The 15963-nt window shown below is 32.6% G+C and overlaps 1 protein-coding gene across 2 annotated transcripts in view; it reads right to left on the bottom strand.

Moving 5' to 3' along the window:
* LOC106707720 (hypoxia-inducible factor 1-alpha) overlaps positions 1-15963 on the bottom strand; it is a 116037-nt gene that overhangs the window by 15985 nt on the left and 84089 nt on the right. For both annotated transcript variants that reach the window (XM_014499129.2, XM_014499130.2), the window contains one exon: positions 5807-5991. In XM_014499129.2, coding sequence (XP_014354615.2) covers positions 5807-5991 — 185 coding nt within the window. The remainder of the gene's footprint in view (positions 1-5806; positions 5992-15963) is intronic.

Raw genomic sequence — 15963 nt, 5'->3', positions numbered from 1 at the left:
CGTCATTAAATTTAAACGACTTCCCGGTTACTGATTGAGTTGAAATTTTGCATACATGTGTAAATCGCATGACAATGCAATATTATGATATGGTGCTGATCTGATGATGGTGCTGGAATATAGCCAAGGGAACTTCGCATTGTAACGGCAAATCCTCATCGAGTTTGGGTTCGTTTGAATCGTCTTGACGAACTTTTTATTTAAAAAAAAAAATTAGTTCTTTTAATTATCAAGAACAATATAAAGGCTTGTTTTTAAAAGTGTTTTTTTATTTCATTTTGAATGAATTAGTTCGATACGCAATTTGTCGAATCTCTACAATTTGTCAATGACATGTACACAGTAAGTAGTAATAAGCTATCAACCTTTTAACGACATTTATGGTTATGTTGAAATACATTAAAATTTTACAACTACAAATTCCAAATCATACTTCATAATAATATTATAAATGCGAATGTTTAGATGGATGAATGGATCTGAAGGTATCTCCAGAACGGCTCAACGGATCTTGATGTAATTTTTTACAGATGTAGAACATAGTCTGGAAGAACACATGTACTACTTATTAAGTTTTTTTTAACGCCGCACGGACGGAGTTCCGTGCGATAGCTAGTTAATCAATAATTTGAACAGGTAAAAATTAGTTGAATTCAAACATGCAAAGTTTTCATTGAAATATAACTTTTCCTACATTTTTGCATGATTGTACAATAATTATGTTATTAATGTATTTCCTTATTATATGTACATATTTTATATTTTAATAAAATAACAACATTAAATTTTTAATTTGGATATTCATTAAAAATAAATATTGATTGATATCGCAAAGTTAAATTATTGCAAAATTACACAAATTTTACATAAATTGTGCATTTAAAGTTATTGTTGAAATATAATTGAAATTCATGAGCATTATCGTGAGTATAATGCTAGATTGGAATAAATTACAACAAAAAATACTATCCATACAACTTTATAAATAAATAGAAATGTTACGTAGCATTTTGAACTATTATTGCAACGCCGATCTTTCCATATTTTTTAAGATGGTCTTTTTTTATAATGCTCCATTTACATTAATACGAAATTCTTATGAAATAAATTACAAGAAAGTTTTAATAAACACTATTAAACCAAGTTCAACAGATTAACTAAATGGCAATATCCATAAATATCGTCAAAGTTGTTTTTTTTTAGTATAAGGTGGCAAACGTTTGAGCGGCCACCTGAATTCGTCAAAATACCGAAGGGACCGCAGCCTGCAATACAACTGTATTTGCAGATGCGTCGCCTACCTGTAATTGACAGAGGTTGCACAGAAGTAATTTCCCCCCTCTTGCGTACCCTTCGCCAATTCCATCTCCCCCTTACTTTCCTTGAAAGAATATTATGATCCACACACACTTATCAGATGAAACGTGAAATAAATCTAAAACTTGCAGAGTAAGCCATGGTTATATATACAATCTTCAGACAATGTTATTGCTTATTAACTTAATAATACTTAACCAATGACCCCGTTTATAAGGAAAAAACTCTTCAGGTTGTAGTACCGTGGATCGCTGAGTGAAATGCAAATATTTTGTATGCACACAAATGATTTGTGTGCATACAAAATACGTAATACACTCGTTTGGATATAGCGATTGGTTTGGAGGCTACTGATTTTTTATTTGATTGTAAATAATGTTAAGTTTTATTTAATGTTTATAACTTTGAATAAATATAATATTTTTTATGATAAATTTATGTACAAATATTATTATTGAATATCTATATATATAAAAGAAAGTCGTGTTAGTTACACTATTTATATCTCAAGAACGGCTGAATCGATTTGACTGAAAATTGGCGGCCAGGTAGCTTAGAACCAGGAAACGGACATAGGATAATTTTTACCCTGTTTTCTATTTTTATTTCCGCGCGGACGGAGTCGCGGGTAAAAGCTAGTGCTTTATAAAATACAGCCGAAACTCTATAATCGAAAGTTATTGTCCGGTTCCGACGGTCGAACTCCAAAAACGAGAAACTCGAGTTCTTACCCGAGTCTGCAAAGATTGGAATAAGTTGCCGGCGTCAGTTTTTCCGTCCAAGTATGACGTGGGTAGAGTGAATAGGGATTTACTAAACTAGCTCGTACCATCTTTAGACCACATCATCACTTAACATGAGGTGGCATCGTGATCAAGCACTAGCTTATTCAATAAAAAAGTCTCTTTAAGCTAGAAAAATATCTAAAATTTTTGCCCTTCAGAAGAAATCTAAAAGGATATGATTGGTTGTAATTCACAATGTTACTAAAGGTTGACACTCATATAGAAATACTAATTTAGTAGGTTAATACAAAAGTCAATTGAGCAAAGGTAACAAGCATAAGTACGTGTTCTAACAAACGCTAAAGTTTATTCGCTGTGGCATTAATTATACTAAAAGATTTATGTTCGTCAGTTTCTAAGTTTATAAAAGGGCATGAGATTATATTGAAAGAGATTACACCTTTGACTATAAAGAAAGGACTAAGCAAACTGCCTACGTTGTACTAAATTCTGCCACAGTTCGCGAGTGTGTGATAAAGATGATCACACATATGCACATCATGCTAACCTGAAAAACACAAATAGTTTTCTTCTTTTATGCTATTTTCTATGTCCATGTACGTTTTACATATTTTCTGTCAGTACTAACCGCGACAACAGCGCCTCTCACATCGACCTAGATGTATTTGTTTGGCTATAGTATTTATGATTCATTTTTGGAACGAAGTTCCTTATCGCGCGTTGTGAAAGGGGGCTAGACGGAAAAAAATCTTACAAATTAAAAATTCTAAAATTTGTCACGACACTTTTTGCTATAGTAAGTATATTAACGACGAATGAGCGCTACTTCACCATGGCAACGACGTGACAATACATAACGAAAATTCATAGAAATAAAATGTACTTCTTGTGAAGACTTAAGTTTTTTATTCATAGAATAAACATTGGTTCCTTCACTAATTAATCGAAAGGAACTTCGTTCCATCCGGGTGTCCCTTGACACCTCTCAAGTTTTTTTATTTGATAGAGAGGAATGCGAGAGCTTGATATGTCCTGTCTCTTAAAAGTCAATGGATTACAAAATACACAAGAAAACACAGAACGGATACCGTGTCGATAAGTTTTTGTTCACAGATTAAATTACATTTGTTTCATCTTTTTTCACAGATGCAACTTCTTGTTTTCAGCCAGACGTTTAAAGGACAGCTGGTTGAAAGATTAATGAATCGATATCTGGTTTGGACTACAATTGCCACTAAGAAAGAAAAAAATAAAACTAGTTGAATAGAATATCATAGTTGTTACTAAGGTTTTCTATAATTCATAGCTTTACGATTTATTTGTACTAGTATTCTACAAGGTTTTTAACTTCGACATTAAAAGCACAAATTACTGTAGAATTGTTCAATTCAAAAAACAGTAAACTTGTAGTTCTTCTAAAAGTAATGTTGTATATTTATTTACAACAAGCTGGCGCCCGCGACTCCGTCTGTGCGGAACTAAAAAAAACTTATTAAGTAGCCTGTGTTCTTCCAGATCATGTTCTACACGTGTGGCAAACTTCATCGAGATCAGTTGAGCTGTTCTGGGGATCCAAAAAACATCCACTATCCATCCATCTAAACATTCGCATTTATAATATTAGCATGATTATTGTTAAACTGAGTGATGTAGATAAATGGAATCCCCATAGACCACTTCATCTCAATACATTAGTAAGACACATTTAGACATTTGCTTTAATATATTGAATTTATTCATATGACTGATAGATTTATGAAAGTTGTTTCAAACAACACTCATTTAATATTGCACTAGAAATGTGTTGGTGCTAGTTCTATTGACATTTCCAATGAGACACCCGACTTCTTTGGGAGTCTTACAATACGTAATGGAGACAACAAATTCTTTCGTGGATTAATTCTGCGTGGACGTAGTCGCGGGCGACAGCTAGTTTCTCAATAAATCTTTTGTAAGGAAATTAACCATTGTTAATGTGAATTAAACAAGTACTGTTTACATAAATAAAACATTAAACATTGAACACTGTTTTATTCTATGGATTTTTATATCATTGCTTATTTTGATCTGTATTTTTTTTATATCACATAAATAGCAGTTATTTTTATATAAATAATATTTATTGTAAATACATAATAATGTCTTAAAAATAAAGTCGACTTTAGGACAAAAAACTAGCATTAGTCAGCTAATGAAGTGAAGATATTACTAGCCAAAGAAATGCTTTTAATTATAGTATTGACGATTTTTTATAATCCAACCTTATTTAACAAACAAATATTATAAATGATGTTGTAATATTTATTCTGTTTTTGTTTTATTTGCTAGGTATTGCAAAAAGCGGTGTAATCACGCGTCCTGTTTATACGAGCTCTGACAGGCGGCTTGCGACTATCATTGTATGCAGAGATGGCGAGTCGGAGCAGGTGATCGCTTAATATTAACGCTTCCAAGTGACGCGGAAACTGGCAACACTTGATCTATGTCTGTACGATTGTTACATTTTTTTTATATTACAAGGTGGCAAACGAGCAAGCGGCCACATGAATTCGCCGAAATGGCGAAGCGACCGCTGCCCATAAACATTCGCAATTGCAGATGCGTTGCCTACCCTCAATCGACGAAGGAGGAGACGCACAAAAAGAGGATATTTAACCTTCCTATGCATCTCCTCCTCCATCAAATCCACATCCCCTTCCCATCCTTTCCTTATAAGAAAAGGGTGGGAAGGGTAAGAGGACTAAAAACATTTCTTTTGTATTGTTTAAAAAAATACAGTCGAATTGATAACCTCCTTCTTTTTGAAGTCGGCTTATAAAAAATATGATTTGAAATCTTGCTAGACTTTTAACCAATCATAGGTTATGTTCATTTCTGAATACTGAAACATTTGGGTCTCAATGTTAATGATACTTGGTAGAAAATAATTTGATACAGCTTGTTCAGTTTTTACTAAACAGTCTAAAGAGGAATTTCTTGCAAATGTGTCGTAAATTATTTTTGTCGAATTTTAGTCCTCTTTCACTTCCCACCTTTTTCTTATAAGGGAAGGATGGGAAGGGAAAGTGGATTTTATGGAGGAGGGGATGCATAGAAGGGGTAATATTCTCTTTCTGTGAGTTCTCTCCTTCGTCGATTAGAGGTCGTCAACTCATCTGTAATTGCGGATTTCTATGGGTAGCGGTCGCTATTTCGGCGATACAGATAGGCGCTCGCTCATTTGCCACCATATGATATAAAATTATACAATTACTAAATAATTAATACATCGTTATCACCTGCGTAGGACATCACTAAAATGTAGTTCTGTCACATGCGACATATAAAGTTGTATAGAGGCGCCTCAAAGTGACAATATACTTGGACGGCTGGCAACCGTCACACGGCTACTCCTCTTATTATTTCGTGCCATTCAACACAAGTCAGACGTACATGAATATGAAACGATTTCAATAGAGACGTTGTCATACATCTGCGACTCTTTGACGGATGACAGCCCTCTGTGTCAGATACGAATCCGTGATAATGCGAATAATGTTGTGTTGAGCCTTGAACTAGTGCTGTAGAAGGAAGTATTGCTAGGGAATTTATGCTACCTATCGTACGAAGGATTTATGACTGTTGTCCTTTTCCGCACCGCGCCTGAGTCTGTGCTGCGACATTATACAATATCTTGTATTTAAAATAGATCGATGTAAAAAAAATTAAATATTCAAGTACATTCAGTCAATTTGTAAACTTACTTGGTATCAATGTGTAGTATTTTCATATCCATAGCGTGTACGGTGGTAAAGACGTTGGTTGCACCATGGACGACGCACTCGCGTGTCTCCGGCATGGCGAGCGGCGTGCACACCGCGAGGAAGACGGGCTCGTTGCGACTGCACAAAGGTAGATACGATACGTAGTGGCCACGGACCAGTACCACCTGAGGACAAGAGATAAACTTAGTATATAGCAAAGTGAGACGTAAAGAGTTTGTGAAATGACCATTGAAGAAAAAAAGCAGACCTAAGCCTTTTATCCTTTTACTTTATCTGTATAATGTTTTTAAAATTAGTAAGTACTAAATACGTGTGATTTTTTGTTTGGCTACGTGAAATAAAAGATGTAATAGATTGACCTTTACCAAGTTTGCACATAAATAATTCATTAACACAAAAACATTTAAATTCAAGAAAGTATTTTATGAAATAAAACTAATGTAAAATGTATTAAGAATTCAACTTTCACCACAACTAGAGCGGATAACTAATGTTCCTTCACGGCTGTCATTTTAATGCACACATTTTATTTCTGAGCACAAAAGTCAAATGTGACGTAACTGACAACTCAAGGTCGGGCCTTTGACGTCGATTGAAAAGCATTTCTATTACAAGTGACGCTGCACGGGCCTGTGGTCCTAAAAGCGTGTGATTGCCAATCTTTTGAAATCTGTAGGACTGTTAGATATGAGTTACATACTATAATAACCCTAAATTAATAAACTTTTCTTTTTTTAACGCTGGTAAAAAGGTAAAAAACAAAATTGTTATTTTTTTATTGCACCTATTATAAAATCACTCTTATAATCTTATCCACTTATTATAAAATGTAAGAATACGCATAGTACTATTTATTTGGTTAAAGATAAGAATCGATACATAATTAATTGCTTTTTTTGTAGATTTGAACTACAATCGAGCCTGGATAAGCGAGAGTTATTGTCCGATCCTGACGAACGACCTTCATAAGTTAGGAACTCGAGTTAGAAAGAAATCTCTATAAGCGAAAAAATAACATCGCGGTTCCTACCTATTATTAATTGAACTACTATTATTCGAATATACCTATTTATATTGAATACTAGCTGTTGCCCACGACTCTGTCCGCGGTGAAATAAAATAAAACGTAATAAGTAGCCTATCTACATCTGTGCCATATTTCGAGCATTTTCGAGATCTCTTGAGCCGTTTCGGAGAAACTTTCAAAGAAACATCCATCCATCCATCCATCCATCCATCCATCTAAACATTTGTATTGATAATATTAGTATGATGACCTATTGAATTCTAATTTGTAATTTGTAATTTTTTTAATTATGTGTCATACTATATACGATCATTGACTGAATGAAAAAAGAGTTATGTTTTGCAAAGACGTATTTGGATAAATGGAATACTTACGCTGAAGCATAACATGGTGATGCAACTTACAAATACGTGCGAACATATTCAAAGGTGTGTGTAGTCAAGCAGTCTACACTGGGATACAAAAGGCATCATTCCTTCAATTTAGGGGGACGTGTATGACGATTTAAATGAGCGATTTCAATGAAAAAGGTTGGGCAAGGTTAGATCTGTCTTTGTTTTTATGATGTACTAATTTAATTACAGCTTTTGCGCTTTAATGTCCCAAAAGGTATAAAAGTGTGGTTGTCGTAGTTAATCTAAAAGGCGTTCCGGGCCTGTCGCATTGACATTCTTTTAACTTTTAACAACAATAAGTAGATAAGTTCAGTATAGTTCACAGTTGAACGTTCACTCGGAATGGTCTTCGATCCGGATTCATGCGGCCTTGGACGATTTTATTGTATTGTACGCTCTCGTAGTAATGTTGTTTCTTAACGCAGTATCAAGTTGTATGCGTAATCTAATTTTGAAACGTTTTTATTTAAAAAAAAGTATAACACGTGAATTGTCTTTACCTGATTCCGGTTAACAATGACAAAATATAGTTAATTTCTCAGTCATCTCAGACTGATAATTAATTATATTTTGTAACTAAATACTCAGACTAAGTTTAACCAATGAAAACGTACTGCTAGAAGGAATATTGAAACTAATGTTAAAGTCAGCGCCGCTTACAATCTAACAGATTTCAAAATTTTAATAGTATTTTTGGAGTTTAAGCGTTATCATACTTATTATTTACTTAATTTAAAAATTAATTCAGTATTCGGATGTTAGTTTCATACATTGAAAGTTACAGTATCGAGCGTTCGCGTATTGATTGTATCGAAGGTAAATTGAACTTTGCTTATTTTACATTAAACACATTTGTGTTTGTGTGTAAGGAAATAAATGTAAAATCTTTTTTTATGTTGTGTTAATAATATTATGAATATTACGAATTCAAAATATTCCTTAATGTTATCGTAAAAATTAAACTTTGATCGTTACGTTTTTGTTTTTGTTATTTTAGAATAACAAAAAAAATATTTGTAAAGACAAACCGTGTCTTTATTTACCTTCAATAAAATATATACTATTGAGGTTAACTATTTAGAAATAACTGAATAGCAAACAATTTGCATTCCTTTTTGTATATCTAATTAATATTGATGTTAAATGAAGCAGAAATGCAAAATATATGTTAATTTGAATAAAACCAACAGATCGTAAAGTACAAAATTATTATTATAAGAAATTATAATCACACCTTAAAGATTAAAGTTGTAACAAATTAATGCAATTTATCCGATTTACTGAACTTAAATTCATTACTAATGTTTTATGACTACTGTTTTGTTAATAAATAAATCTAGTTAGTTGTCTTGATTACTCCAGCTTCTTACAGTAGTAGTATACCACGACCACACAAAAGACAGGCGTGAAATGGAAGCAATTCCGCGTACAGCCTGATGTCTGTGGTGCCGGAGGCCTTATTTTAGTCCTCTTCTCCTTACCACCTTTGTCTTATAAAGGAAAGAATGGGAATGGGATGTGGATTTTTCGGAGGAGGGGACGCATAGTAAAGGGAAATACTCTCTTTCTGTGCGTCCCCTTCTCCGTTGATTAAAGGTAGGCAACGCATCTGCAATTGCCGATGTCTATGGGCAGCGGTTATTTCGCTATTTTAGCGAATCAGGTGATCGCTTGTTAATTTGCCACCTTATGATATAAAAAAAATCTAACATAGTCGAAGAACCCCAGTAAACCCTTTATATTATAGCTCAGGTCTAGCAGTATTCCTAAAATGTAGATATCTGGGTCCGAATATGTGCATATATGTGAAACATGTAATTTCTGATATTAAAGGAATCTTAAACTAACAAGTTTGTTTCAAATTTTCTGTTTACCTTAATAAATGTAGCAAAATAAATACTAAAAATGTTTCTTTTATATTTCGTTGTATCAATATTTGTTTATTTCATTTTATAAATTAATTAAAAATTATATTTGAGTCAGTTAAATTTAAATAAAGCTATTTATTATTTAAAAAAATATTTAGATTAAAAACTATGGTCGTATATAAATGCGCGACTACTAATAAGAGGTAATTTATTTTAAAAGAATAACTATATGATTGTGAATTAGTAACCGCTAGATCATCGTGTCTCCGCCCACAATGGAAACCAAAACTAGTGACGGATTAACCGGATTTAAGACTTTATATTACATCACACAAATTAATCTGTGGTATATATTTCTTATTTTTATTTATTTCCATGTATTTTATATTATACAGACGCCATATTAAATAAATTTAACGATTTGATGTTGATTTTTTTATAAGTTTCTCGTATCATATTGACTATAGATACAGCTATTGATGTAATATTATACTTCTTTTCAGTATAATTGAGTTATTCTTAATATAACATACTGTATATTTCAGTTTAAATTATTTTACGATAATATTAGAAGCTTGCGCTGCTAATCTCACCTTATAAAGTTGAGTCGATATGACAGCAGTGAGCGATCAATCGTACCTTATTATCTTCAGAACCCGAATCCATCAGCCAGTAACACTCGGTGAAGTGAACAATGAACGTACCACTTTCTAACCTAAGATAAAAATGTCGTGACCTGGAGTGACGTGACCAGTACAACTTAGTCCCTGAGTACAATATTGATAGGGCTATCAATACTAATTGATCTACTATTCCTTATGAGTTGTAAGTACAGGAAAGGTCTACTTATGCTGGTTGGTAGTTTAGTAAGATGTCAACTGGGAACTATCGTGACGTTGACAACTCATATTGTTCGTTTCGTATTCGTGTCTTAATTGATGAATGATAATTTAGAACTTTAACAACATGAATATTGCATTAAATTGCTTTATTATATTTAATGGCTTAATTATGTGGCTGTTTGTATAATTATGACATTGTTTATACGGATTAAAATATTTTAAATAACTATATTTTTCATCGAGCTATTAATTTACAAGTATACAAACTTTTTGATATTCCTAAAAATAATGAAGCATTTATTTCGCTTTATTGTGAATTTTCAGTAAATTACGTCGCAATATGAAAGCTAAGTTTAAATTTTTTCAGTTAACTAAACAAACTGGCGATTCAATAAGCCGTTAGATAAAGAAAAAAAAATTAAGCAACAGTCAGCCGGATGAGAGGTGTGTCCTGACGTCACATATCGTGACTGAACATGACGAAACGTGACCGAACTGGCCACACTTTTATATTTAAACCTTTAATTTTGTCAGTCGAGTTCACTTTTACGCTCGCGCCGAAGCTTTTGACCTTTTAATAGTAAATGCTGATGTCACACAGACTGTATCCGTCTACGTGATTAATAGATATATCACTGATAAGTGTTACAGCAATCGAGTAACATAATGAAATTCATTGAATTAAATATACACGGAAAAATTGAGCAATAAGAACATAGAATTAAGAGTATCCCTGAGGTTCTACAAGTTGACTTTAATTTTTTTTTCAAGTTTTCTTGACTACAAGGAAAACAATATAAAATTATATATAGAGGAAATTAATAGAAATAAGAATAATAACAAAACTATCTTAACCTTTATAAGGCTTATATCATAGACTTATTACAAATGAAAATGTTTGTGTCATCAAATTAAGCACATAAACTTTTTAAATTAAATCCATAGACAATAAATGACATTGTAAAAGCCAAGTGAAATGTGTAAATATAATTTCTAATTTCTATTGAATTTGTCCATAGACTACTGACATTTTTTATAATACAAGGTGGTAAATTAACAGTTCATCGACATCTGTGATAAATTCAAAAGTATAACCTATTCCAGTCCCTAAATCCAGCGCTTCATTTATGAGATAAAATGCGAAAAGATTTCTACTTCAAAGCTTAATAGAAAAGATGAAATAGATAGAAGTATTAATTTAAGAGTTATGATTATCATAAAATATTAACCATGAGATTTTTTCTGGATTGCACCGAAATTGCTCGCGTCGTAAAACAAATGTAATCCAACTTTAATTTATATTAATAGTACTGCTCGGCGATTTGTAATATTAGAAATGATCGCAACAAATCCTTGCGATATTCTATCGTTAATTAATGGCATATGAAAGCAATATTTCACTTTTAATCTTCCAGTTTAATAGGATTTCTCATTAGTGTAATCAACTGTACAACGTACAAATGTATTTTCATATCGAGTTTCGAGACTGAAGAATTTACGATTCTCGATTCAGAGATGCGTGCGATGATCCCGATAGGTTAGTACAGGGACGTACTTGTATTTTAAAAGTTATAAATTAAATTTTATTTTTAGTTTAATTGTGTTAATTTTAGTTTAATGGTAATTGATAATATACAAAATGCTTAGATTTGCTTCCTATAAAAGTGTGGTTTCTTATTTACTACAAAATTTGTGTTTTATGATTGATGTAGAGACCAGAGTTTTCAAAGTCTAGACAAATGAAATGTTTAATTTATCTGAAAAAATCTGTAAATTTCGTAATTTAAAAATTGTTATGTAATATTGTATATTAAAACATTTACGTCTATATCTAAAATTGATGATTGTAAAAATCGATTCATTGTCTCAGTCGTGTTGTAGGTGAGAATTCGGGCAACATGCGCACGCGCCGACAGCACGCCCGCGCACCGTCACGAACTATAATCGAAAGAACTAACTTGTTTCTATATAAACTTACTTTTATCAAGAGTCAAATGTCAAATCAAGAGAACTTTTATTTTCATACACAGAGTTGGTATGTGGTAGATAAGGGAGTTAATTAGTTTAGATTTAGTAAGTTAATATTATTTTTTTAACATTTCATCATCTCCTTGACCTTGTCCTACCTACGTAGGGTCGGTGCACCAGGTTTCCGTCCTCCAAATGAATCTGTCTGCCGTCATCTTCAGTGTCACCCCCTTCTTGATCATGTCATCTTTCACGCAATCCATCTATCTCTTCCTAGGCCTACCTCTACCGGTGTACCCCTCTCACTTAACTTACTCATACTTAACGTTCTCTTTGCCACATGCGATTCTTCCCTCCTCATAACATGCCCATACCACGCTAACCTTTTACTTCTCAATTTTTCTACTACCGGTGCTACTTTCAGACTTCCTCTAATATACTCATTTCGTATCCTATCCACTCTTGTTACACCACACATCCATCTAAAGATTCGCATTTATAATATTAGTAAGATAAGTAACTGTTATTGTTTTTCCTCATTAATTTATAGACTTAAAGACACGTGTGCTTATAATGTTTTATTTGCAATATTTTTTATATAATATTATTCAATCCTAACATATGTTTTATTAAATTTAACATTATGTTTGCAGGTCCAACGTAAATTCACTTTATTGAAACAATTCAAAGATAGCGTGTATAATGTTAAAGCAGCTCGGAGATGGTCTTATGCAATCAATCGTACGTCAAGGTCGGTGATGAGAGAGACTTGACAATTGACTTGAAAGAAATACAAGCGAAGACATCAGTTACAGACGAGTCACACGTCGAACTACAATCGTATACAATATGCAGTATGCAAATCTTACATCTTAATATAGAGAGCAGTGGCTTGCGGTTTTGTTATTACAATCAGATGAATTTACATTTCATAAATAAATGCATCTCCGCTTCACCTAACGACGCGCAGACATCGCGATGTTTTTACTGACTCTGTAAGTTGTCTGCTCTACATATTGTACTCTAAGACATTTTGAACCTTATAAAACAGTTTTAGGTTTATTAAAAAGTGCCCAGATATTTCCACTGTAATGTAGAAGTAAAAGGTCATGAGATTGTAAATTTTTGTAAATTATATCTCTACTAGTTGACGTCTGCGACTCCGTCCGCTCGATATTAAAAAACTAAGTAAGTTGCGTAAGTTTTCTTCAGGCTATGTTCTACATATGTGCCAAATTTCACAGATTCGAAGAACCGTTCAGGAGATATTTTCTAACAAATATCCTTCCATCTATCCATACATTCAAACTTTCGTATTTATTTACCATGGAAGAACGATGCAGTCAAATTCCCTAATTCCAATATATGTATGTCGCAAAGGGAATCATTCTTTATTAAATAATGGTATACATTTCTTTTAAATAAAAGATACAACCGAAAACACTTTAGCATCTCTTAATGTAGTACTAGATAGAGTCAACTAATTTATGGTACATCACGTAATTATGCGTAGCTTTTACAGTTTTTAGGACAATGTGCTTTACCATTATTGAAATAGAGGACTACATTAGTCCTATTAATATGAATTCTACGTAACATGATGTCAATATTTACTTATCTTCGATGCATTTATTCGTGACAGTTGTAGAGACTAATGAGCGATATGACCTTCGAACTATCGGTTAGTGTGGCATTTTATATAGGATACATTTTGCTAACATTGCGATATAAAGGCAAGTTAAACTCTTAGTCAATATTAACATTTCACCATTTTATTGTACTTAGAAGTACAAGTTTGTTATAATCTGAAGTTACTTAAATAATTTTAATAACTGTATTATGATATGGTGGTATTTTGTGGGAAGAGAAACGATTAAATAAAATGCTTGTCTTTCTACTTTTTAAAAATATTGCTGCTAATAAGGGAAGAGGGAAGAAGGATCAGTGATATGCAGTCGTTTTTGTTTAAACTTTCGCAGTTAAATTTAATATAATTAGGGTCCCGTACCTCGAAAGGAAAAAACGAAACCCTTATAGGATCATTTTAATGTCCGTCCGTCTGTCTGTCTGTCGAGACCTTATTCTCAGGAACGCGTGGTGATATCAAGCTGGAATTTATATCAAATACTCAGGTCAACTGTCCCTTGGACCTGTGAAAAAACCATACTTCTAAACCGACGCAATCAAAAGTTACAGCCGTTTATGCAGCAAATTTACGACACTCGCAAGGAAATCAAAACCAACAGGGTTCTTCCCGTAAAAAATAAAAATCTTGAAATTTGGTACGAGGCAACGTCTTATAGTACAGATAAAGGTATTGCCAAAACCGTCAATTTTACTTATATACCTACAGGTTTGTACGAAACACTCGGAACACTAGTCTGACTCGTACTTGGCCGTTTTATTTTTATTAAAATCATGTTGTTATTGAAGCTTATTTATTACGAATAGATGCGTATATTAGTATCGTGGTATTAGTTATTAGCTAACGAATTCAAACTTTCTAGTTTGATTGATGTTTACAGCAACTGGTGGTTAAAACAATTTCTGTGCCAAATGTAATCATCAAGCGCTACTCAGAAGTCATAGGTCAACGCTGATATAACTTATATGAGGGGATTTAATTACGTGTTTAATAATATTCATTGAGTTTGACGTTTAAAGAATTAAGTGTGAAAGTGTAGCTTCTAGATACTATGATTGATAGTCGTTTGTTTCACGATTTTCAGACTCAACGTATACGAGTAATTTAGTTTTTTTTTTACTTATTTTAATTTAATCTGCAAGACAAAAGTGTCATCATTTAATATAAGCCAATGTATTACAATATTTACTAAAAAAATTGCACTTGAGTTAACTTGTTCTACAATAAAAAAGTGATCCTATAAGGGTTCCGTCTTTTCCTTTCGAGGTACGGAACCCTAAAAAATATAAAATTATTTGAAAATAAGTCTATGACGTAGATTTTTTGATTGTTTTTCTCAACTAGTCGATAAACTAGTTGATTTTGTCAACTAGTTAATCATATATTCAATAAAGAAAATAGCGAGTACTGGCAGCGAAAAAAATGGCGACCAGTGAATTCTATGTAAATCTTCGATGAATTCAACTAGTTGATTGAAACTTTAAAGGGTGATCAACGGTTGATTCAACTAGTTCGTTGAATCAATGCTTATAATTGACGTAGCATTTTGTGGCTGAGTAGTCATCGTTGTTGCTTTGAAGAGGCATTTACAGCTTCACCGTGCTTGAGGTGGTCGCAGATGACGCTTAGTCTCAACCTCGACGTAAAACTTAACTATTGCATTTTGTCTCTATTCAGCTCATAAATATAATGGCGACATATTTTATACAACGTTGTCCATTGTAATCAATATATTAAGCAATTTCTAATTACAATAATATATCATTTACGCTTCAACTAAGTTTTAACGTTCACAAATTTCGAAATTTATTATTTGTAATCTAATGATTGACGTATGTACAAATAAAAATTCTAACCAAAGTACATTGTGAACAAACATAAAAATATAAAAAAAAACCAACACCAAACAAGTTATCAATTACAAATTTGCAGCATTAATTTAATTTTAATTATTAATTCAATGATCATTATAACCTAACATTTGCAAAATCATCACGAAGTTGCGCGCCAAAAGAAAACAAATGAAAACGAATCAAGCCTGTGATACACGTGGTTATTCATTACGCACCATATCAATAACTCGTTAACTTTCAATAATACATGAAACATATTAACTTTGTACAGAGATGTATTATTTGCCTGTGTTCTCACGAACAGTATAAAAATCGGGGCCATCCATTACAGAACCTCTTGATCTGACACGTACCTATATTAATTCCAATAATGACCATAGCAATGAGGTATTTCGTCACAGCGCGTATAGAAAACATCAAATATATATAATTAGAGACGTCTATAAACTACGGTGATTGTGATTTCTTCTTGTCTTTAATTAAGAAGACCGATGTTGAATATTGAATATTGGGAAATAATGTTTTGATATAAACAAGC

This window comes from Papilio machaon, chromosome 18, assembly GCF_912999745.1.
Source record: "Papilio machaon chromosome 18, ilPapMach1.1, whole genome shotgun sequence".
NCBI lineage: Eukaryota > Metazoa > Arthropoda > Insecta > Lepidoptera > Papilionidae > Papilio > Papilio machaon.
This window is presented reverse-complemented; position numbering and strand designations above follow the sequence as displayed.